General features: G+C 42.7%; 1 protein-coding gene across 1 annotated transcript in view; it reads right to left on the reverse strand.

Annotated features, from left to right (window-relative positions):
• Nucleotides 1-20,471: 20,471 nt before the first annotated feature.
• LOC134568981 (vitamin D3 hydroxylase-associated protein-like) overlaps nucleotides 20,472-24,745 on the reverse strand; it is a 69,127-nt gene continuing 64,853 nt past the window's right edge. Inside the window, exon 16 of the mRNA XM_063427747.1 lies at nucleotides 20,472-20,683. Coding sequence (XP_063283817.1) covers nucleotides 20,555-20,683 — 129 coding nt within the window. The 3' untranslated portion in view covers nucleotides 20,472-20,554. The remainder of the gene's footprint in view (nucleotides 20,684-24,745) is intronic.

Below are 24,745 nucleotides of genomic sequence, written 5' to 3' on the forward strand. Positions count from 1 at the left end.
CCCATCAATCATCTCTTTTTTTGGTGGAATTCTGAATCACGAATCAAACGACCGTACTCATCCGTTTCTCCAGTCGTTTGTTCAGTTTATGCCCATATGGTGCTTCTGAGTTCTAGGATTTGGATGACCCACATATCGGCCTAAATTCAGGCAAATTGCAATTCGGCAGAAGCCAAAGCACAATTCTTTTGGAACGTGCAGTTCAGCTATTTTGCATACTGTTTTCAGGGCTCTGGTTAATTCCCAGTTTAATGAAAAATTCTGATTATTCCTGTTTTCCAGTTATACTGTGATTTGCGAAGAATTGGTCCGAAAAATGCCTACAATTCTCAGTTTAATGACTTAACACCAAAAGTAAATTTCTTCTTCGGCCAGTGGTGTTGTGGGGCAATAAAATATAAAACAATACAATGCTCATCCCAATAAATAGTCAACTGTATTTAAGGCTTGTTGAAATAAACATGATATATTATTTAACACGAAAACTGGCCATGATAAAATGATTACATTTCTTTTTGTTTGCCAAGTACAGACACCATTAGACAGATATATCTGCATGCCTCTGGCAATGGGTAACGGTGACAAAGTATTCTGTTACGCTTCCTTTACAATGTTCATTATTAAACACAAGGCTTTCGTTCATCTGAAAATGCCTTATGTGTAACATCAATTGGTCAATAAGGTCTTTGATTACTAATTTTGGTTAGCATTAGTCTAGGGGTTACATATGAGAATTGAAGGGGAGCAAAGAGCTTGAGGCTAAATTCAAAGCTCCATAATGTAAGTGTAATATAGGATGTGTCAGATCTGAGCAGAGCTAACTCGTTACTAAGAGTTCACAAATTAAAAATGCAGATACTTATTAAGAGCTTTACCACCATAAGGAAAGGAGTTTACATCACGTTCTTGACGTATGTCCTTATTAGATTGTGTTTTCTAGCAGGCCGAGTGTTTATCAACAAAAAAGAACTCCAGCATTTTAAATCTCCAGTGATAGATTTTTCACAGGATGAGCTGCAAATAATGTCCAATATTGCCAGGGTCAGCGCGGGAGCACAAAGAATCTTAATAAGTAATTGAAGATCCCTTTGATTCATTTATCTAAAGCCAATATATCCTACTTCCTTGTCGTGGCATGCCCACCGATTCACTGCTGATTTACTTACCACACTAAGAAGCACAAACCCAGTGTATCTTTTCTGTAACGAATGTAAACAATGCGGTTTCTGAAAAATGTGTCAGAGGACACACCTCTAGTGACTGTCGGACTAACATCCATTAGAGGCATTTCCTCATTGTGACCTTTAGAAATTGAACATTTTCACACTCAGCGTCATCACGCTCAACATAATAACATTGCAAGCTGTTGAAATCTTGCCACACATGTTGTAGGATCTCAATGCTGCTCATCGGATTGGACAAAAATCTTCATGGATGATGACTTCACTGAAGTTTGAGCTTTGGCTGAGTTCCATAGTTTCAATCACCCACAGGGTGTCCATCAGTTGAAGTTCTACTATACAATATAGATTTTAAAATATTGTGTGATTGTACCAGGCTTCCTACAGAATTGGGTTCTGTGTGACTGCAGATGGATACTTTTTCAAACTATCTTATATATGATACTTATAATGAAGAAGGGCAATAGATGTAGAACATGTGTTTGCTACCTAATCTAATGATTAAGTATTAGACATTGAATAATATTAAAGGACCACTATAGGCACTCAGACCACTTCAGCTCAATGCAGCTGTCTGGGTGCCAGGTCCCCCTAGTTTTAACCCTGCAGCTGAAATCCAACCTCTAGTGGCTGTCTTCCTAACAGCCACTAGACGCCGCTTCCGCGATTCTCAGTGTGAAAAACGCATTGAACTCACACTGGACGTCCATAGGAAAGCATTGAGAAATGCTTTCCTATGAACTGTTTGAATGCGTGTGCGCCTTCGGCTCCACTCGGGAGCTGACGTCGGCAGGGGGAGGAGAGGTCAACAGCGCCGAGGGAGCCCGGCGTTGGCTTAAGGTAAGTAGCTGAAGGGGTTTTAACCCCTTCAGCCCAGCGGGAGGGGGGCTCCGAGGGAGGGGGGGGGAGGACCTAATAACCCTATGGTGCCAGGAAAAGGGGTTTGTTTTCCTGGTATTAAAGGATCCCTTTAAATATAATGCCGCTAAACATCGCTATTGTAGATTAGAAGAATGTATTATTCAGCATTTCATACATTCTGCAATAGATCTAGGTTTCTTTTGTGCGTATGTACGATATGGATGTAAATATATGCAAATTAGTGTTCAATGCACATACCTTAGATACATCCAAGTGTCTTGGAGTAATCACAAACTGCCAGTGCTGGAGAAAAAAAACAGTTCTGCTGATGAATGCAGCCAGTATGAAAATAGGTTTATGTGTCATTAATTCCCTTAGCATTCCAAAATAACTTTCTCTGACTGAAGATAATACAGTAATCACTCACAATTGCCAATACAATTATCTCCATTCAGCTGTAGAAAACAACTCATGTCATATTTTTAGCCACTTAAAGTTTTAATGTTCACATTAAAATGAAAATCTATTGAGCACAATGCAGTCATTTCGAGTCAGGCGGAGAAATCGGAGCTGAGATGATGAAGACATCGGAGAGTATAAAGTGGCATTGCTCACGTAGAAACTGGGAAGTTTGAAGAATATTTGGTAGTGTGATAGGCTGATAGCTCTATCTTTCTGACACATATCAATATGGAATTGGTCACTGCGATCTCATCTCAATACTTTCAGCTAGAGAAGAATTTTTAGCTCTCGATGACACCCATCCAACTGGTTTAAAATGTATATGGGGTTGACAGATTGAGTGTAAGATGGTGAGACCAACGCATAGCTAGGACATCATAAAACCACTTGACTGTAGTCGGCATTCATCCTGTGAGATGTTTTTCCAACAACAGCTGTTCACCAATGAAGGTCCTTATCAGTTACTAGTTTGGAGCCCTCTTCATTCTTCCCATAGGAATGGTGAATGGGGTAAAGCAAAGTCATGGTTTTGCGGCCCCTCTCTAACCCCAGGGCAGTAGGCTGCTGCCTTAGATCACCGTATGGTTAATTCTGCTTGGGTATGCAGATACATTTTAACCAGGCCATAGGTAGTTAGCTATTTTTCCCTATGAATTCCCGCCCTCTATACATTCTGCTGTGAGCATTGATCGTTAGAATGGCACGGGGAATAACTGTGGCTTTATAATGTACAGCAACCACAGTTAACACACTTCATATCATTGACCTTGATCTATGCATGCAAAATAGATAGCAACACTGGCTGCATTTAACTCTATCTTCTATGGTATAACAAAAGGTGACCACATCTGTAACTCCAACTCCAAAACCTTGCTTTGACTGGACAACAATAATTGAACCTTTATTCCTAGTCATGTAGGCAATGTATGGATGCAAATAGGATAACCCATTTGGTTCAGGATTTGTTTTCCTTTCTGGTCTGGAAAATAGGGTGTTTATATATATATATTATTATTATTATTATTGTTATTATTATTATTATTTAGGGTGTTCTTCTGGCATTCATTTGTGTTTGTCAAATTATATTTTAATGATGTCATATTATATAGGAAGGGCTTGCCGCCATCACATTCTGTGAATAAAGGAATGTTGCATTGAGGAATAGACCTGGAGATACATCCTGGACCAATCTGCTATTTGCCCAGATTTGGGTCGATTGGGTTAAATTTTCAAACTTCAAGTCAAGATGTACATTAGGTTTGATGTTGTGATTCTGAATACCTTCGGTGGCAAAACAAAACAAAAAAACAATGATTGATAGCTAGGGTACAGTCATCAAATGTTGATTCTATGCACAGGTCAAGTGAGAAGTGATCAACAGAGGGGAAAAAGGAGACGTAAACATAATATTTAACCTTATAGTTTGTTTTTTATACGGCCCCTCCTGTTTTTCCGCTATTGGTTACTTTTTTCACTTTATCTGTGAACCAAATGGCAGGATTACGCTCCTATCAGTGTAATGAAAAATGATGCTTATTATGTATATATTCTGCAGCACACTGATTGGTCCATCGTAGCCCCTTTTTTGTTCTTGTGATTCAGTTTCTGAAACGGAAAAAAAAGTCATCCTTACCTTTAATCTATGACAGGATCCTTCAGCCATATACATGAACTTTGGGTCAGACAGTGTTTGAAAACCGACAGTCTCTATGGTCTTCCCTGCCTCACTCCATACACAGAAACAGGGAAGACCATAGAGACTAATTGTCCATTTTCAAACACTATCTGACCAAAGGCATATATTGTACAGCGCTACGGAATTTGATGGCGCTATATAAATAATAGAATAATAATATATGGACTAATGTGGCTTGAGCTTCCATTTTTTTTTTTATATTAATTTACATTTTTTGATATATTAGTATTTTTACACGATACGCATATTTGACATCATCTTCATTCTCCAGATGTCCCTCCTTACCCCGGCAAACTGATGGAATGAGTAATTGATGGCTAGAACACTGCGCCCTGTGTATGTAACCGGGATGGGAAGGGCCAGAATGAGGATGTACCAGTAATGCGTACATCCCAAAAAGATTGAGTCATTCTCGCCCTAAACAGTAGGTTTATTGGATAATAACTTTAAAAGATCCTATAGTGCCAGGAAAACAAAGTCGTTTTCCTGGCACTATAGGGTTAATAGGTGATCCCCCCTCCCTCGGTGTTAAACCCTTTCATCCACATACCTGAATCCCGAGGGACATCAGCGCTGGGTCAGGCTCTGCCCACGCTCCTCCCCCACTGACGTCAGCCGGCGGGGGAGACCTAATGTGCATGCGAGGTAATGGTCGTACTCGCATTAGGATTTCTAGGGATTAGGGGAAAAATCTGCACTGGGGGTCCTCATGCATAGCGTGAGGACGTCCAGCGTCGGATACCGGACCAAAGGTCCATTTTAATTCCAGAAGTCCCTCTATTGGCTGTGTGGTAGACTTTGAATTAGCCCTCAGAGGTAATTATTGCAGGTTCTCAGAAACTGCAATAATTACCACTGCAGGATTAGGGGCATGGGACACTGCACCCAGACCACTTCAATGAGCTGAAGTGGTCTGGGTGCCTACTGCGTCCCTTTAATAAATCCAATTAATTTGTGTTCTAGCTTATTTTGAGTTTTTATATGACTGGGTTAATGTACCTTGAATGTTGCAAGTCAGTCTTGAGCCACCAGAACTCTTTTAGTGAAGGCACCCCAAACTATTTTGACAGCCTGTCAGAGATTCTGTGCAAATCAGGGATAAATACTTTTACAAAGCACTATTTCAAATGCGAGATGAGCTTATGGGAAAATTGTCAGAAGAAAGAGGAACGCAGAAAATAAACCATTCAATAGCAATCAATGCCGGCTTCCGCTTTGCATTTTTGCAAGGATGCTCATTTTAAATTGCCTCCATCGCTGGTTTTATGGTGGTTTGCACTAGGATCACAAATTGAACATTTGAAATCCCAAGGAACCGAAATCATGTAAATGTGGATATCATTAAAGGAACACTATTATAGTCATTCTGATACAGAGTAACAGGAATAGGTTTGTTTTAGGTCAGAGGTGTGGATCACTCGGCTGATTGCATTGTACAATGAAGCCACAGTCATTTGGACAAGCAAAACATTCTCCGTATAGAAACCTCTTAAAAATTCCATCTCCTCCGTGAAGCATCTAAATCAGATTGCGCATGCAAAATAAAAATGTAAAAATAATGAAACGACTACCTAATTTTCCATACAGGACAGTACATTCACAGTCACCCAACTCCACCGTAAAGTTAACCCTTCATTGCAAACGTAATATTAAACCTTATAAACTTGGTGAAAATTTCAAGTAAAGTTAGATTTTTCATCAGTTTAAAATATAAATATATATATATTGTCTTGATCCTGATGAAAGTCCCTGTGTGGACTAAAATGTAGATCTAAAGAAAAAAAGTTACCTGCACTCTCTCCTTAATCCCTATGTATATTTAAACAAATGGAGGTCATTTAGTTACTCCAATGGCCACAGGAGGGAATGCCCGCCTGCCAACGTCAAGGCAGACCCCCCTAGACGGGTCCTACTCTGACCCTTCACTTCCTTGAGCGTCTGGCAAAGATATCTCTAATGAGACAGAAAGGGTTATTTTTTATATACACTCCTATATACTTATTAACCCTTAATAGGGAACACATGGGATGGGCGGCAGCATTGGGCTGTGTGATACAAAAAGTATATAGAGGTGTATATAAAAAATAGCCCTTTCTGTTTCATTAGAGATATTTTTGACAGAAGCTCAGGGAAGCAAGGTGAAGGGTCAGAGTAGGACCCGTCTAGGGGGGTCTGCCTTGACGTTGGCAGGCGGGCATTCCCTCCTGTGGCCATTGGAGTAACTAAATGACCTCTATTTGTTTAAATATACATAGGGATTAGGGAGAGAGCGCAGGTAATTTTTTTTCTTTAGTTTTTACTATACGTATTAGCTGATGTGTACTGTGGTCGTTGCTGCCGCCCAGGAGTGGTGGGAGTGAGCGCAGGACTTTTCTTTTTGTATTTGTAAAACGTAGATCTATCTGAAACGTATGTATTTGGACTAAAGGATTACCTATTATGACTGTGAGCATAGCCATACTTTTTAATTACTATATATATATATATATATATATATATTATTATTTTTTTTTTTATATATATATTTTTTTTTTTGTATTTATTTTTTTTGTATCTAAATTGGAAAGGTCAAAATGTTGAGTTTCATTACAACAACTCCTTAATGGAGATCACAGTTTAATTGCAGTGTCATTTATAATGGTTCAGGTAGCACGGTATCCCAAACTCTGCTCCTACATCTTTGTAGAGCGTGTCTCTTTTCACACTCCGGATACGATACAGATGCTGTGGCAGACTTTACTGTGCTAAAAATGATGGGAATTTCAGACCATAATGTCTTGAGTACAAGCAGATCCTGATTTATACAAATGATTTCCTAAAACTCTAAGTCAATTCACAGGATATTTAATTTAACATTTTACTTATTTAACAAAAATGAATGTAATGGAATCTCCATGCTGGAGACTATGGGCTAAATGAGTAAGTGGGCACCACCCAAGCACCCTGGCTGATGCCTTGTCAGCCTCTTTCATGAGGGGCCCACTGGCCACAAGCAGCCAGCCCCACTGAATCCACTGCAGCTCTCCCAAAGGTAGGGAAGCTTGGTGGATTTAACCCCTTAAGGACCAAACTTCTGGAATAAAAGGGAATCATGACGTGTCAGACATGTCATGTGTCCTTAAGGGGTTAAAACAAAATTAAAAATATATCAAATCTGTAACTGTGTTAGGCCCTGGGGAGATAGCACAGCTAAGCGGACAAGGGCACATGTAGGAGTGTGGGGATAGATGCATGGGAGTGTCTTTGGAAGTATGTATGTGTGGGGGTGGGGTTAGGGCTATGTGAGCTAGTAGGGGGGAGGTCTTACCTCAGTGCCACTTGGGATTCGGGCCAGCAAACAGCTTCCCGGCGCCCACCCCGTGTAGGATTAGTTAGTCACATCGAGCTGGGGGTATGTCCTTGCCAATTAAGTTTGAGTGGTTCTGTTTAAGGATGGAGTAAGTTCATTATGTTTGCAGGTCTCAACCTCCCCTGCTTCAAAGGTTTAACATTAGGTTGCCTGAGGTCTCATGCCCATCGAGCGTGGATAAGGTCGGCTGATGGCGGGCATTGGAATGATATGTTTTTATGACGAGGGGGGAGGTGAGAGGAAGTGGTGTTTAGGAACCACTCCATGTTTATTGGCAAGGACGGTTGGGTCTCTGTATAACACTGTATGTTGAGTTATATATGTATATATGTTATTTTATGATTATTTATTTCTAACAATTTTGTTACAGAAAAGAAGAGTTTAATATATGAAGTTATGTGTTATACAGTAATTTATTTATGTTATAATAAATGCTGTGGCCTGTTCATCCATACTACGTTGTCTACGTCGTTATTGGGGGGGTTGAATGGGGTTAGTTATGTTTATGTGGCATCGTAATTCCCCACTACACACATACAAGTATCAGGGTGACTGTGAGTGAATGTGTGTGTCTCTCAGTGTAAGTCTGTGAATGTGTGTCTGTCTGTCAGTGTATGTATCGGTTAGTGAGTTTATGTATCTGTCATTGTGCGTCAGTAAGAGCGTCCGTCCGTCCGTCCGTGGATGTATGTCACTTTTTAGATATATGCCATTTTATCTTGTACAGAGAAAAACTGAATTTTTTTTTAGCATTAATTATGTAGGTTGCTTGGGTTACAGATTTCGAAGAATGACCTGTAACTACGTGGAATCTAACCAGATCTTCTGTATTGTCTTCTGTCATCCTAATAACTGACTGTTCCATATGACAGGCAAGGAAACACAGTGATGTTAACTGTACATTCACCCTAACCTGGTCACCTGTTGAGTTGTAGTGTGTTAAGTCAATGTAAAATAAAACGTACGGACCCAAAATATTGACCAAAAAAAAATGTACATCACGGTTTATGGATCTGAGAGTGTGCATCTGTCAGCCTTGACAGGAAGGGGCAAACTTAGATTGGGGTGGTGTGGGGGGGCGGTGCGAGTTTATCATGCCCAGGGAAGCACAAATCCAAAATATATCACTGCTCCAGGATTTCGATCGTCAGTGTATCGATCCAGATTAACACACAAACACTGCATACAAATACAAGCCTTACCAAACGGTAAATGGACATCTGGCAAAGCATTGCGGGAGGTGTACACAGTTGTGGATCTGCCTTTTGATCACCTGTGCTCTATAGTCATCCCAACATTTTTTTTGCACCATGGCCTGTGTATTCTACATTTGTGTGAGGGTTTGTATGCACCATGGTCAAAAATAAAAAATACAAAATTACCTGTGCACTATCCCAAATCCCTATACATTAACCTTCCAATAACTGGAAGTTGTTGTTTTTTTAGGATCACTCCAATGGCCATTCAAGTGTAAGCTCACCTGCCACATCAAGGCAAAACCTTGTTGGCAAGTCCTACAATAGCAACTAAAAACTCAACATAACATTTTATGAACCCAGACACATTCGTAATAGACCAACCAGCCAGCAGTAGTGGTGATACCGGAGAAACTGACGGAAGCGAAGCACAGAGAGATGGACACAGGTTTCTTCAGGAAGGAAGAGATTCTTTATTGGATCACCGATCGGGACTCAGAGGGACTAGCGTCACCAAAATACCACAAGTTCTGAGTCCCGGACAATAGTGCAGGCTCCTTATATAGGCACATAACTCCTCCCATATTAAGCTCCACCCGCACATTCTCTTGACCAATCAATACAAATAAGAATTAACTTCCTGCTTGACCGCATGGCTTGTCCAGCACAATGGAGGAGGGGGAATACTACATCCTGTATTCTTGCACATGCTCCGTACACTACTGATCGTATCTTGCCTCGTGCAACCAACTGATCGATACGTCAGCATATGCACGTACACATGCCACGTGGTAATCTCGGCCTACTAAATTTAATTTTACAGAGATTCCACCACATTCCCCCCTTTGATGCCTCTTGATATTTCACAATTACTTGAGGCATCACTTAACCTTGGTTTGCATACACCGCAAGTTACCTTGAACCAGACCAGACTTATCTTATGATGTGAATCTTCAACACTCATCTTCCTGCATTGGTTCTCCCTGATCTAGAGCCTTATACTTATAAATCGCCATTATCTGTGCAGCAGCCTTCCTCTCTGCTATATTTTCTATCAGGCTTTGCACAGACCTAACTACTAAGGGTATAAGACACGGCAGGAGTAGACACAACATTAAAAATCAGTAGGACTCCACCTACCACTGCCTTAAGCCCTCCAAACCACTCATACCAGCTACCAAACCAACTACTTGGATTATACCCTTTCCATACCTGAGTAGGCACATGCGCTAGTTTAACCATATGGCTAGTAAGCTCAGCTATTGCTTGCCCTTCGTCATCTATTTGAAGACAGCAATTGCTCAGGTTAAACTTCCCACATACACCTCCCTCTACTGCCAAAAGGTAATCCAAGGCTAATCTATTTTGGTAGACTGCTGTCCTCATCCTGGTGTTATGCTTCGCTAGAAGATTGAGCGCTTGTGATGTTTCGTTAGTAATAATCTCAACCACCGCCTGTAATCTTATAATACGGTTGAGCATATAAATAGGGGTTCTATAACCAAAGGTACCATCCTCTGCCCATGTGGCTGGCCCATAATAATCTATGATACGCTGGGGAGGCCATTCATCATCTTCCCAGGCGCCTATCTCTATGGGTCCCCTTTTCTTCCTATGATTCACATCATACACTTTAACACCTAAAGTCTCACCTGTTTCAATCGGTAACAAGAAGAAGGATGGTTTGAGCATACCCAACACACATGCCCCTTCCCAGTCCTGTGGCAACTCCGAATAGGCTTTCTTACCACAGATCCAGTACAAATTTGCTGGGGCTCTCCAGGTAGATGTGATGGATAAATCAAACCACACATCCTTTAAATTGGCGTATCTAGCAAACGGGTTAGATGGTTCTGAGACATTTGAAGCCGACCACCAAGTTGTATTCTTTGTATCATCATCATAAGCTTTTTGCCCTAGACAAGTTAATTCTCCTACAGAAGTATTATACATTATTCCTTTCCTTGCTATGCAAACATAACCTATGATGGAGGTCTTTAATCTCCACTCAGATTTACCTCTAACACTCATATGATAATCGGCTTGTGTAGATATTAGTTGGTCAACTGCCTCAGAACCGGACATTACCTCCTTTGCTTCCCAAGGCCATTGGTCTCCCATGTTAGTACCTCCACACACATAGCAGTTGGTAACATTAAGACTACCGGCAATACTTTCGGCTAAATCAATAAACAGGTTTTTAGCATTATGGGGGATCTTATTATCTATACTCATCTCTTCATAAAAGGAATGGTATACTTGATGAGTTTGGGAGGATACCGTATCAGTCTCTATCCCTATAAACAATACTGTCCCAGGATCTAAACCCGTCCCGTATATCTGAAACCCAAATAAATTGCCATATTTGTCTAAAAACTTATCGGGGTTATTTATAAGTATATGGATGGGATTACATTCCATAGACTTACAATATGGGCTGGTAGGCAACTTAGTCACTATCATGTCTTTGTCTACTGTCTGTCCCCAAGTCGCCCACCCCACACAAGACCAATATGGGCAAAAGTTATAGTCTTTATTCGGGCATCTAGGACTAACATATTTATTTTTACTACTGGGACAAATATATTTATCATTAGACCCATACGTCCTCTCCCATCTAAGATCCCCACATACATTCCACGGCTTTCTACCACTCGATATCGCTTTACACGCATCAAATAGCAGAACACCCGAAGAATGTACGGATTCTAACACCGTCTTATTAATTAGGGTCCCCTGAGGATCTCCATTCCTGAGAGTCAACCAAACTGTACGGGGTTGATACTCCGGACTGAAGCACTTAGGTTCTCCTACTCCTAAATGGCACACACTATAGTCTATATTTAGGTATCTACATCTCGATACATCTCCTTTACACTCGTATTGTGAATGCCAAATTAGGGTTTGGGAAATATGGTTACCTGTTCTTGTAGTCTTAATGCATACCTCACAGCTAGGAGTGTCGGTACCTCTACCTTCCTGAATATAAAAACACACATAAATAAACACTATCATCAACACATCTTTCGCCGTCATCCTCAGTCTTCGTCCGTGCGAAGGCACCTCAGCTTCCAGGATGTAAGGGCTGCAGGGAATGGAGTTCTGCTCGTCTTCACAGGAGTCCCTTCGAGACTTTCCCTGGCTTATACACTATATGTCGGTAAGCGGACAGGCTTTATTATGGCCGTCTAAAAACACTCACTTCACCAAATCCCTGTAACAATAAAATTTGTAATCCACAATAGTTCCTCGTTACTTCGACTGAGTAGTGCGTTTTAACCGGATCTTGCAGGGATTCTCTGGATCTGCTGTAACTTGCCAAGAATCGACTGCTGCTGGTTTAACCCTGGAGTGATGTATCCACGGAGTCACTTCGGCTACTTTTATCGCTGTAGGGGTAGACAAAAGAACAACATAAGGACCTCTCCACTTGGGCCCTAACGGTACATTATTCCACTCTTTAATCCACACTTGATCTCCTGGATGATAACTATGAACAGGGGGATAAATATTCACAGGTAATCTATCTTGTACCCATTTCTGTACCTCCTCCATAGTCTTACCCAACTCTACAACCTGCTGCCGGGTAATTCCTTCTCCCAACTGACTCAAGTCCCCCCTTAAGTTACCAAGTACGGGAGGTGGTCGCCCATACATGATTTCAAAAGGAGAGAGGCCCATCCTTCTGGTAGGGGTACTGCGGATTCGCAATAGAGCTATGGGTAAGAGAACGTTCCATTTAAGTTGGGTTTCCTGACACATTTTAGCCAACTGATTCTTAATAGTTCTATTCATTCTCTCTACCTTACCAGAACTCTGGGGTCTATATGCTGTATGAAGCCTCCACTTTATACCAAGCATATGAGTCAGTTGTTGTAGGCACTGATGAACAAAAGCTGGACCATTGTCCGATCCTATAGAACAGGGTAGTCCATATCGGGGAATTATTTCTCGTAGCAGGAATCTCACAACTTCTCCTGCTTTCTCTGTACGAGTAGGACATGCTTCTACCCAGCCTGAATAGGTGCACACAATTACCAGCAGGTAACGATGTCCACCCGATTTAGGCATCACTGTAAAGTCAATTTGTAAATCGGACATGGGGAGTCCCCCCATAAACTGGACTCCTGGTGGCTTTACTGGTCCTTGTCTTGCATTATTTTTAGCACACGTTACACATCTTCGTACAATGGCCTGAGTCAAGTTGGACAATCTTGGTATGTAGAAATGTTTTCTGAGAGATTCTTCAGTACTGTCTCTCCCAGAATGTGTCCCGTTGTGATAATTTTGGACAATTTCTACCGCTAGTGATGCTGGTATGACTATTCTTCCATCTTCTAGCTGATACCACTTGTTCTCCAAATACTTTCCTGGTTCAGTCTTTAACCACTCCTCTTCTTGAGCTGTATAAACTGGAGTCCATTGGGACAGTGGAGTTGGTATAAGAGCAGCTATATGCCCCACATACTCCTGTCTTCCTGATTCAGCAGCACGCTTGGCTGCACTGTCTGCCATCCGATTTCCCTTGGTTACATCACCATCTCCTCTCAGATGCGCTCGACAATGTATGATACCGACTTCTTTCGGCTCCCACACTGCTTCCAATAGTTGTAGGATTTCAGCTGCGTATTTGATTTCTTTTCCTTCTGAATTCAGTAGTCCTCTTTCTTTATACAAAGCTCCGTGGGCATGAGTGGTTAAAAACGCATATTTGGAGTCCGTGTAGATGTTCACTCTTAAACCTTCAGCCAATTGTAACGCTCGTGTCAGTGCTATCAATTCTGCCTTTTGTGCTGATGTTCCTTTCGCCAGTGGCCGAGCTTCTATCACCTTGTCTATTGTTGTCACTGCATATCCTGCATAGCGCATCCCTTCTTTCACATAACTACTGCCGTCGGTATAATATTGAACATCGGGGTTCTGGATGGGAAAATCACGAAGATCTTGTCTACTTGAGAATACTTCATCCATTACTTCCAAACAATCATGTTGACTTTCAGTAGGTTGTGGCAAAAGGGTAGCTGGATTTAAGGTGTTTACAGTCTCTAAATGCACTCTGGGGTTTTCACACAACATTGCTTGATACTTGGTCATACGGCTGTTACTAAACCAATGATTTCCTTTGTAATCCAACAACGTCTGTACTGCATGTGGGACTCGTACATAAAGTTCTTGACCCAGAGTGAGTTTATCGGCTTCAGCTACTAGCAGGGCGGCTGCAGCTACGGCTCTTAGACAAGGTGGAAGTCCGCTGGCCACTGCATCCAATTGCTTAGACATGTAGGCAACAGGTCTTTGCCATGATCCCAAGTACTGTGTCAATACTCCCACAGTCATTCTTCTTTGCTCGTGTACATATAAGTAGAATGGTCGTGTGTGATCAGGTAGACCTAATGCTGGGGCACTCATCAAAGCCTTCTTCACATCTTCAAATGCCGTTTGCTGTTCTTGGGTCCATAAGAAGGGGTCGTGCTCTGTACCTTTGATAGCTGCGTACAGAGGTTTTGCCAGTATCGCGTAGCTGGGAATCCATATCCTACAGAAGCCTGCTGCCCCCAAGAATTCTCGCACTTGTCTTCTATTCTTGGGTATCGGTATTTGGCACACAGCTTCTTTTCTCTCTGGCCCCATAATTCTTTGACCTTCAGAGATATGGAATCCCAGATATTTGACAGTTGGCAAACACAACTGAGCCTTCTTTCTAGACACCTTGTATCCTGCCTTCCAGAGAATGTGTAGTAGATCGTGCGTTGCTCGCTGACAGATTTCTTTTGTAACTGCTGCTATCAACAAGTCATCTACATATTGTAACAATACACACTCTCCTGGGATGGACTCGAAATCCAGTAGATCTTGACTTAGGGCTGAACCAAATAGGGTAGGTGAATTTTTAAACCCTTGGGGCAGTCTTGTCCAAGTCATTTGGCGTTTTGAGCCCGTTACAGCGTTCTCCCATTGGAAAGCGAAAATACATTGACTTTCTGCGGCAATTCGGAGGCAAAAGAAGGCATCTTTGAGGTCTAAGACTGTAAAGTAAGTAGCCCCGCCCGGAATTAAAGCAAGCAGGTTATATGGATTGGGTACAACTGGATGTATACTAACAACCGCATCATTGACTGCTCTCAAGTCCTGCACAGGTCGATACTCATCTGTACCGGGCTTTTGAACAGGCAGCAATGGGGTGTTCCAGGGGGAAGTACAGAATTTTAGGATACCATACCGTATGAACTTATCCAGATAGGATTGGATGTTCTTCTTAGCCTTCTGCGGGATGTGGTATTGTCTTAGGCTCACTGGATAAACCCCAAGTTTTAGTTCAATTTTTATAGGTGGAATATTGCGGGCCAGTCCTGGTGGGTTGTTCTCTGCCCAAACTCCTGGTATGTTGAATAATGTCTCATCACTCCTAGGGTTTTGGCTAGTCAACGCTGTATAAAGTCGCCACTCTTCTTCCTTTGGTACGGATAATGTCATAATACCTGAAGGTCCATTAAACTTTAAGGATGTTGTTCCATTTGGTAGGAACGTAATCTGCGCTTGTAATTTTGATAGCATATCACGTCCCAGCAATTGGACTGGACATTCAGGCATATAAAGGAATTGATGTTTTACTACGTGGCCTCCCAATGTACAGAGTCGACTTTTAAGAACCGGTTTTTCAGCACTTCTTCCAGTTGCTCCTATTACAGTAATAGTCCTTCCAGATGGAGGAGCAACTAGATTAGTCACCACTGAATGTTCAGCACCAGTGTCGATCATGAACGCACTCCTTTTTCCCCCTATTGATACATCGACCATAGGCTCCGCTCGACCAAGGGGGATGGAGCCCGGTCGGTATCAATAGTCCTCCATGACCGTGTCAGCCAATCCTACAAAATCCCTGCCTTCTCTATCGCGGGACCTTTGCGCTGCTGGGATATATCTATCTTCCCTAACACTTCCTCTGTTCCCATTGCTCCCTCTATTACCATTACTCCCTCCGGGGCCTCCTCTACCTCTCGCTCTGCCTCTAAAGTTTCCATAACCTATCCTAGGTCTGTCTCTCTCACACTGTTCTCTTCGAGGACACTCATTTCTCCAATGCCCTTCTTCCCTACAGTATGCGCACTGATTTCTACTTAGAGGTTCCTCATTCCATCTACTATCGCCTCTATCTGGGCCCCGTCTATCTACGCCTGCGATCGCTACCGCTAGCATGTCTGCCTTTCTACGCATCTTGCGCTCTTCCTCTTTCTTACTTTCTGTTTCCCTATTCATGTATACCTTATTCGCTACCTCCATTAGTTGGGTGATGGACATACCTGCAAACCCTTCTAACTTTTGTAGCTTGCGCTTAATATCTCCATAAGCTTGGCTGACAAAGGCGGAGTTCACCATTCGGGAATTGTCTGCGTCTTCCGGATTAAAGGGGGTATACAAGCGGTATGCCTCCAATAATCGGTCATAAAAGACACTGGGCGCTTCATCACTTTTCTGAATCACCTCAACTGTCTTCGACATGTTAATGGCTTTCTTTCCTCCGGCTTTCATGCCAGCAATTATAGCGTCTCTATAGGCTCTGAGTTGAACCATATCAGCACCATTTACATTCCAATCGGGATCGGTGTTGGGATAATGTGTTGCGGCCCATGCTGATGGATTGGCTTGGTTTAAAGTACGGGCTTTATCCTCTAGTGCTTTAATGGCCGCTTGATTAATTCTTGTCCTTTCCTCATTGTTGAATAAAGTCATTAATAACTGCTGGCAATCAGCCCATGTCGGGTTATGTGTCTGTACTATTGAGGTGAACAGATCAGTCATAGCTTGTGGTTTCTCAGTATACGAGGAATTGTGGGTCTTCCAATTTAAGAGATCGGTTGTCGTGAATGGGACATATACAAAGACTGGGTCAGCATGTGCCATTTGGCCTGCGGCATCGATATAGGCTGGCCCAGGATTCAGACGAAGAGGCATCTGATAGTGTTTTAATTGTTGGGCACCGGTCAACTGTCGGGTCTGTATGGGGCTACGTGGAGGGGCGTCAGTCATAGGTTCCAGTCGGGAGAAATAGGGTATGGGGATGTGGGAGCTTGGTTTTGGGAAAAGGTTGTAAATAAAACACTTCGAGCCGAGCTAGATGAAGCTTGACCGGAAGTCTGAAGTGGCGCCAAATCAGGATATTCGGGTTTTATGGGGGTTGGTTCTGATTCCGGAAGGGGAGATTTAGTACGAGGGGGGGTGGATCCTGTACTGGAGGAGGAAGCGGAAGTGGATGAGGGTACTGAGGGGAGGGTTGCAGGACTTCCTGCATTTGCGTCACTTCCTCTTAACGGAAAGTAAGGGGGCGGCAAAGGGATCTCGGACTCAGGGGGCGTGTCCAAAATGGGCCTAACACCAGTCCTAGTGGACAAACAAGTCCTAGCTACCATGAGGCGACACTGCTCCTCGTGGCATGTCTGGAGCCATTTTGGCGAGTCATTTACGGCCTGTCTCCAACAATCAATATAAGGAAACTGGCCGTAAAGTTCAGGCCTACACGGTAAGCGCTGTACCAGAGTTGGATCCAAACTGCCACGTGGCGGCCATGCCGCAACCAAAGTAGGCCACTCCCTAGTACACAAAGTGACCAAACGTACAGGAGACATTTTAACCCCAAAATCACATGTCTTGAATCCCTTTTTAAAACACCATACACCATACAACCTAAGGGATCCGGAATCGTTGACTGCGACGCACCCATACTTAACAATGGAACGTCGTCGACAACGAATACTATACACGCGTACTATTCAACAGTCACACCCGTTTCCTCTGGCAACAGCACCACGTGGTACAGTTACCAAGTGAAACGTATACAATAACACAATAAACACTCAGGGAATTCCCGTACACACACAGCTGTTACACCAGTCACTAGATAATCAATATTATGCCCTTTGGCGTAACTATACAGTCACCCACGCTATAATTCTCTATATACGAATTACCCGTCTATAACACACCCCAGTAACATCGTCTTTTACAAATAGCGGTTACAGTACGGTTAGCATAGGTCAAAGCACAAGTTAAGGTCACAATACAATTATTAGTGGTTATGGTGTTAAACATGCAATGGACGACAATGATTAGTACTTATATACAGTGTCAGTAAATATACAGGGTTATGGTACCGTGCACTATAATACAGCAACACACTATTAACACTCTCGCTAGACGGCTGAGCTCGCGCTATCTAACAAGATATACACTTTACTAAACAATCTTTATCACATTTACAATTCCCAACTAAACTATTGGCCAGTACCTTGATGGACTACCTAAAAACAATCTACATACGTTTTGGTTAGCCACACTGCCCAAGCACCACATATAGCGAGCTAGAGGACCGAATTTACACAGACGCCTCTTAGTCGATAACTATCAAAAGTCTAGTGGGTTCCAAATTTACACGCCTTCCCACTTAGCCCAGATAGGATGAGAGCTAGCGAACCGAATTTACACAGACGCCGCTTAGTCTCCCGGTCCCTCCGACCTAGCGAACAAAATATATACCCTAGAACGCTAGTCTAGACAAGACACCGGTGTCCGGCTAGGGCTATTTACACCAGAGCCCCGCCTGACTAACAAAATCAAACGGTCTGACTAAAGAGCGTTCGATCGAGCGGTGCGCCTTCGCTCCTTCCCTCCGACAGAGGGGGCAGATACACAGATTTAAACCCCTTTGGGCCTACCGCACAATCGGTATACCCCTAGTATACCGTCTAAAACAGCAGTTGTCTTACCTCCTCGTTCCTGAACCTGAGTTCACACTCATCGACGGGGACACCCCAGCACTTCTCACGTAGAGGCCGATGATCTCCTGGACAACAGACCAGTGGCGCCGAGACGAAGGGAGGTCCACGCAGAAGTTCAGGGGTGCAGCCGTAGAGAACGTGGGCAAAGATAGACCGTCTCACGCCTCTGCCTCTCAGCTACCGTTGAACGATGAGCTTCCCGGCCAATGCACCAAATGATACCGGAGAAACTGACGGAAGCGAAGCACAGAGAGATGGACACAGGTTTCTTCAGGAAGGAAGAGATTCTTTATTGGATCACCGATCGGGACTCAGAGGGACTAATGTCACCAAAATACCACAAGTTCTGAGTCCCGGACAATAGTGCAGGCTCCTTATATAGGCACATAACTCCTCCCATATTAAGCTCCACCCGCACATTCTCTTGACCAATCAATACAAATAAGAATTAACTTCCTGCTTGACCGCATGGCTTGTCCAGCACAATGGAGGAGGGGGAATACTACATCCTGTATTCTTGCACATGCTCCGTACACTACTGATCGTATCTTGCCTCGTGCAACCAACTGATCGATACGTCAGCATATGCACGTACACATGCCACGTGGTAATCTCGGCCTACTAAATTTAATTTTACCGAGATTCCACCACAGTGGGAGTTTAAGCACAGTGCTTTGTTTTGTCTGTTTGTAGGTCTCTGATCATTTTAACCTTGCTGTTGATGGCAGAGTGCATGGTTTGTTCACACATTCAATATGCAGACAATCTATTTTATTGTTATACAAATAGAAGCTGCCCGCTTTAATAGACTGAATACAGAAGTCCATATATAATGAACAGCACAAGAATAATCGTTCTAGACTGTAAACTCTTGCAAACAGATCTTTCCAGTTTTAGCTTTATAGCGCTATGGAAGCAGAGCCAGCTTTAGGGGTGTGTGAGCTGTGCAGCCGCACAAGGTGCCATGCAGCAAACACAGCCGGAATCAAAGTGCGCGCACCTGCTACCCAGGTGAAGGATTTCATTTTTCTCCACCCGGGACAATCCCAAAAAATGTGGGCGGGGATGAACAGCGGGGCACAGCTAAGCGCACCCAGAAGCCGGTGTGGTGTGTGCTGCACAGGAATGGGGAAGCAGGAAGGAGTCCCTGCTTCCCCAACAACTCCAGGAGCTGCAACTGCCTCCTCTCCTTCCTTACAGATCATTATGGAGAAGGGTAACTGTGTGTGTCTATAGTCAGGCTTCCCCAAACTCCAGCCCTCCAGATGTTGCTGAACTACAACTCCCATGATTCTCAGCCTATTTCATTCATAGAATCATGGGAGTTGTCATTAAGCAACATCTGGAGGGCCGGAGTTTGGGGAAGCCTGGTCTATACAAGTTACTCAGTTCATATGGTTTTTGGATTTTCTTTTTTTTAAATGAACATCGTTTTAGCCACTTTTATTGTTTTTTTTCTTGAGAAACATGGGTTGACCTGTGGCTACATGAAAATAAGGCATGGCTAAATAAAAATAAAGAATAAAAAAAAATGATATCACTCACTCCCAGCACAGAGAAAATAAAATGTATTTATAACATGACAAAATATATGGAAATAGATTTAATGACAAAAATTACTGTTAATTTAAGGGTAGGTGCCCCGTGTAATCAGGTGCCTGTAGGAAGCGGCAAACTCTACCTACGGGAAATTCCAGTCCAACATACATGCATAGAAGGTCGATGTATAGAAAACATGTCAGTGTGTAAATTACACATCATGCGCACGCACGCACACACGCACACACACACGCACACACACAATTTCTGTAAGAGCTGCAGATGTTCCCAGCCACTCTTAGTTTGGATTTAGAGCTCTAGTTGTATTGTGGAATGCTCGCTAAGCTCAGAGAAGACCGGATTTGGTATGAGATGCACTTGAAGTGGAAGAAAGAGGAGCCAATCAACAAAACAGATTTTCCATATTTGCTTTATTAGACAATTCATGGTTAGCAGTACTGTATGGTCTCGTTAAAGTCATTCGGACACAAAACATTTTATTTGATGTTTTTGTGGGCTCTGTTCAGGGTCTCCACCTCTTTCATGAAGCGCAGGCACAGTTCATCCTGATACGGCAGAGCCGCACATTGCACAGACAGAGGAAGTCCCACTCCTCCCGATACAGCCTGCAGACAGAGAGAGAGGAAGAGGGGCTATAATGTATCTGCCATCTATACTTTGTGCACAGTGTCACGGTGTCTATGGAAGTGAATGCAGGAGTTTTAAAAAGTTATTAGAAACCCCCCCCCAAAAAACAGAGAATATGACAGCAGATAAGAACTGTTTGGCCCATCTAGTCTGCCCAATTTTCTAAATACGTTCATTAGTCCCTGGCCTTATCTTCTAGTTAGGATAGCCTTATGACTATCCCACGCATGCTTAAACTCCTTTACTGTGTTAACTTCTACCACTTCAGCTGGAAGGCTATTCCATGCATCCACTACCCCCTCCCCCCTTCTAGTCTTTCCTCCAAGCTATACATGTTAAGATCCTTTAACCTTTCCTGGTAAGTTTTATCCTGCAATCCATGAACCAGTTTAGTAGCCCTTCTCTGAACTCTCTCTAAGGTATCAATATCCTTCTGAAGATATGGTCTCCAGTACTGCGTACAATACTCCAAGTGAGGTCTCACCAGTGTTCTGTACAATGGCATGAGCACTTCCCTCTTTCTACTGCTAATGCCTCTCCCTATACAACCAAGCATTCTGCTAGCATTTCCTGCTGCTCTATTACATTGTCTGCCTACCTTTAAGTCATCAGAAATAATCACCCCTAAATCCCTTTCCTCAGATGTTGAGGTTAGAACTAAAATATTCTGTACTCTGCCCTTGGGTTTTTACGTCCAAGATGCATTATCTTGCACTTATCCACATTAAATGTCAGTTGCCACAACTCTGACCATTTTTCTAGTTTACCTAAATCATTTGCCATTTGGCTTATCCCTCCTGGAACATCAACCCTGTTACATATCTTAGTATCATCAGCAAAAAGACACACCTTACCATCAAGACCTTCTGCAATATCACTAATAAAAATATTAAAGAGAATGGGTCCAAGTACAGATCCCTGAGGTACCCCACTGGTAACAAGCCCAAGCTTCGAATATACTCCATTGACTACAACCCTCTGTTGCCGGTCACTCAGCCACTGCCTAACCCAGTGGTTCCCAAACTTTAAGTTCAACCTTAATATTTCAAAATTTTTCCAAGGCACCCCAAGTCAAAATTTCTAGGTTTTATATCTGTACAGCACTGCCGCATTAACTGGCGCTATAATGTAGTGTACAGTGTTGATGTTTGAAGAGGTACTTCTATATAGTTTTAGTGTTTTAATATAGGGGTGTGTTTGTATGTAATGTTTGCGTTTTATTGCAGGGGTGTGTTTGAATTTAAAACTCACTGACATATGTACACACGCAGAGATGCACTCATATGTGATATTTTTAACATCTCCAGCTCCCCGCCTGTTAGCTTACCTTGTGTGTCCAGGAGGGTGGCTTAGAGTCCTGCTGCTGGGAGTGAGGGGTCTGGAGCTCTTCCTGCTCCTCTCCCATCCTGTTGCTGCCTCCTCTCCCTCCCGCGCTGTCTACCTGCATGACGCTGGGAGGAACTGACAGGGTGTCACTTTCTCCCAGCTGCCGACATTACAGGTGCCAGATTCCTGACCAATGTTGTCCCTGATCTTGAAATCCATGTGATTTTAGATGTTCAACAATCCTGTCTTTTAACATGGTTTACATTATTTTCCCCACTACTGAAGGCTTACTGGCATAAACTCCCGGACTCCTCCCTACTACCTTTCTTGTGAATGGGCACAACATTCGCCAACTTCCAATCTCCTGGGACTACTCCTGTTAATGATTGGTTAAATAAATCTGTTAATGGTTTTGCCAGTACACCACTAAGCTCTTTTAATAGCCTTGGGTGTATTCCATCAAGCCCCATCGACATTTGTCTGCAACGGACTTCTTAGCCATCCCCCAGTTTTGTGTCTCATCTTTTTCTCTCCAAATCAAACCACTAGTATCGCTCCTAAACACGCCTTGTGCCATCATCTCTGCCAACATGTCTCCCCAAAACCATTTCCACTTATGTTCTTACCTTATCTTACCTCACTTATGTCTTTACCTCGTCTTACCCCCACGTGTGTCTCCCTCATTACCTTTACTTGCGTCTCTTCCCATCTCAACTAAATATATCTCTCATATTACCTTTAAAGGGACACACCAGACCCTAAGGCACTTCAGCTTGCTGAAAAGCTTTATATGTGAAGAGTGTGTCCTATTTGTTCATTTTACAAAAAGTGCAGATGTCAATATAAATTGGCAATTTTATAAATTAACCCTGCTAAATCCTCCTGGCTGTCAATCAGGAAAGCAGAACTGTTCATTCCTGGTCTGTTTAGCTCAGTGGAGATAAACTCAAGAGGCAGTAACTGCCCAGAGCACCTGCCTTGCAAAGACTTATTGAGCTGCATTGGGAAGTCTGATTGGAGAGTCACAGAAATTCTGGATGGGGCTAGAATGGGAGGGCTGCAGACAAAGGATAAAAAAAACAAAAAACTTGCAAAATGTACAACTAAATGCATGCACATTATCATTAGGTGGGATATCGACTGAACAGCTATTTTTTTTGTATTTGGACAATGGTGTGCCCCTTTTTAAAGATCTCCATCCCATCCTCAGGGGAAGGGGGGAGTAAGAAAGATGGGTATTTCCACTGGACTTCCCTTGGATAATGGTGAGGTCTAGTGAGCGCCCCCATATTTTTAGTAGAATTTTTGCTGGGGATTAACAGATCCCAGATATGTTTACGTTTGAGGTGTTCAGGGCTGGATTAACGAAGGGGCTGATGGAGCTGCATCTCCAGACCAATGCCAATGGAATAGGCCCATAAAAAAAAAAAAAAGTGAATCTATGATCGGCTTCTTTTCTTTGTGACATTGCACATAGATGCATACAAACAGACCCAGAGGGATATTTAACCCCTTAAGATCGGAGGGCGTACAATTACGTCCTTTTTTAAGCGGCTCTAAACGCCGCCGGGCGTTATTGTACGCCCTCCGGTTGTTTTTTTTTAAACTTACCTGGTCGCCGGCGATCACGGTTGGGGGGACTCCCAGTGAGCCCCCCGCAGCACGTCCGCCCTCTTCAGCCCCCCGGGCCATGTGAGAGTGAGGTCCTTGCGAGGACCTCACAATCACATGGCCGGTATAGCTGGCTGCAGCAATGCCAGCAGGGGGACTAACTGTTTATTTCCAGCCAGCAGGGGGACTAACTGTTAGTCCCCCTGCTGGCTGGAAATAAAATAAAATAAATTAAAATAATTGTAAAAAAAAAAAAATTATACTTAGATCATATTATATATATATAATCTAAGTATATATATATATATATATATATATATATACACACACATACATATACATACATACACACACACACACACACACACACACACACATACACTGTCTAGGTGTATTTTACTATTAATATATATATATATATATATATAATTATATATATATATATATATAAAAATCCAAAAAATATTACCGGCACTCTTGGAGTAGATTCATTCAGTTTATTCGTTTAGTAGAACCAGTCAACGTTTCAGCTCCCGATCGGAGCTTTCATCAGGACACACAAGGCATAAAACATAGCATAAAACAAACTTAAATAAGACATCTCAACCAATAAACACTCACCAAATCAGCTGAAATTCATCGCTCATCCTGCACGGCGTGTGCCCCGCACAACAGCGCATGTGTCAAAACAATTTACTCTTCCGTATCACGTGATGGAGGGGGGGCCATGAATCAACCCAGAAGGCGTCATAGTATCCTAGCAACCTCCGATGTAATCGGCAATAGTTGCTACTATGTATACAGCCTCTGGTCGGAGAAAATCTCCTTTCATGAATGGCGCCATCCACTACATACGTAACGGACAGTTGCTGTGGCAACCGGCTCTAGCCGAATTAGCAGGAGCTGATGAGGATAATCAAAACTAAATAATATATATTAAATTAAAGGGTAAGGGGAACTTCTTATTAATAAATAGCATTTCAATGCCAAGTGAATCGGTAAATCAAACAGTGAGAACATATTAAATTCATTATCATATCGTGGAATTATAGTCTAATTTATAGACTGTGTCGCTAAAGTCTCATACTGAGAGCAGCTCTTCT

Source organism: Pelobates fuscus, chromosome 7 (genome assembly GCF_036172605.1).
Source record: "Pelobates fuscus isolate aPelFus1 chromosome 7, aPelFus1.pri, whole genome shotgun sequence".
In the NCBI taxonomy this organism is placed as follows: domain Eukaryota; kingdom Metazoa; phylum Chordata; class Amphibia; order Anura; family Pelobatidae; genus Pelobates; species Pelobates fuscus.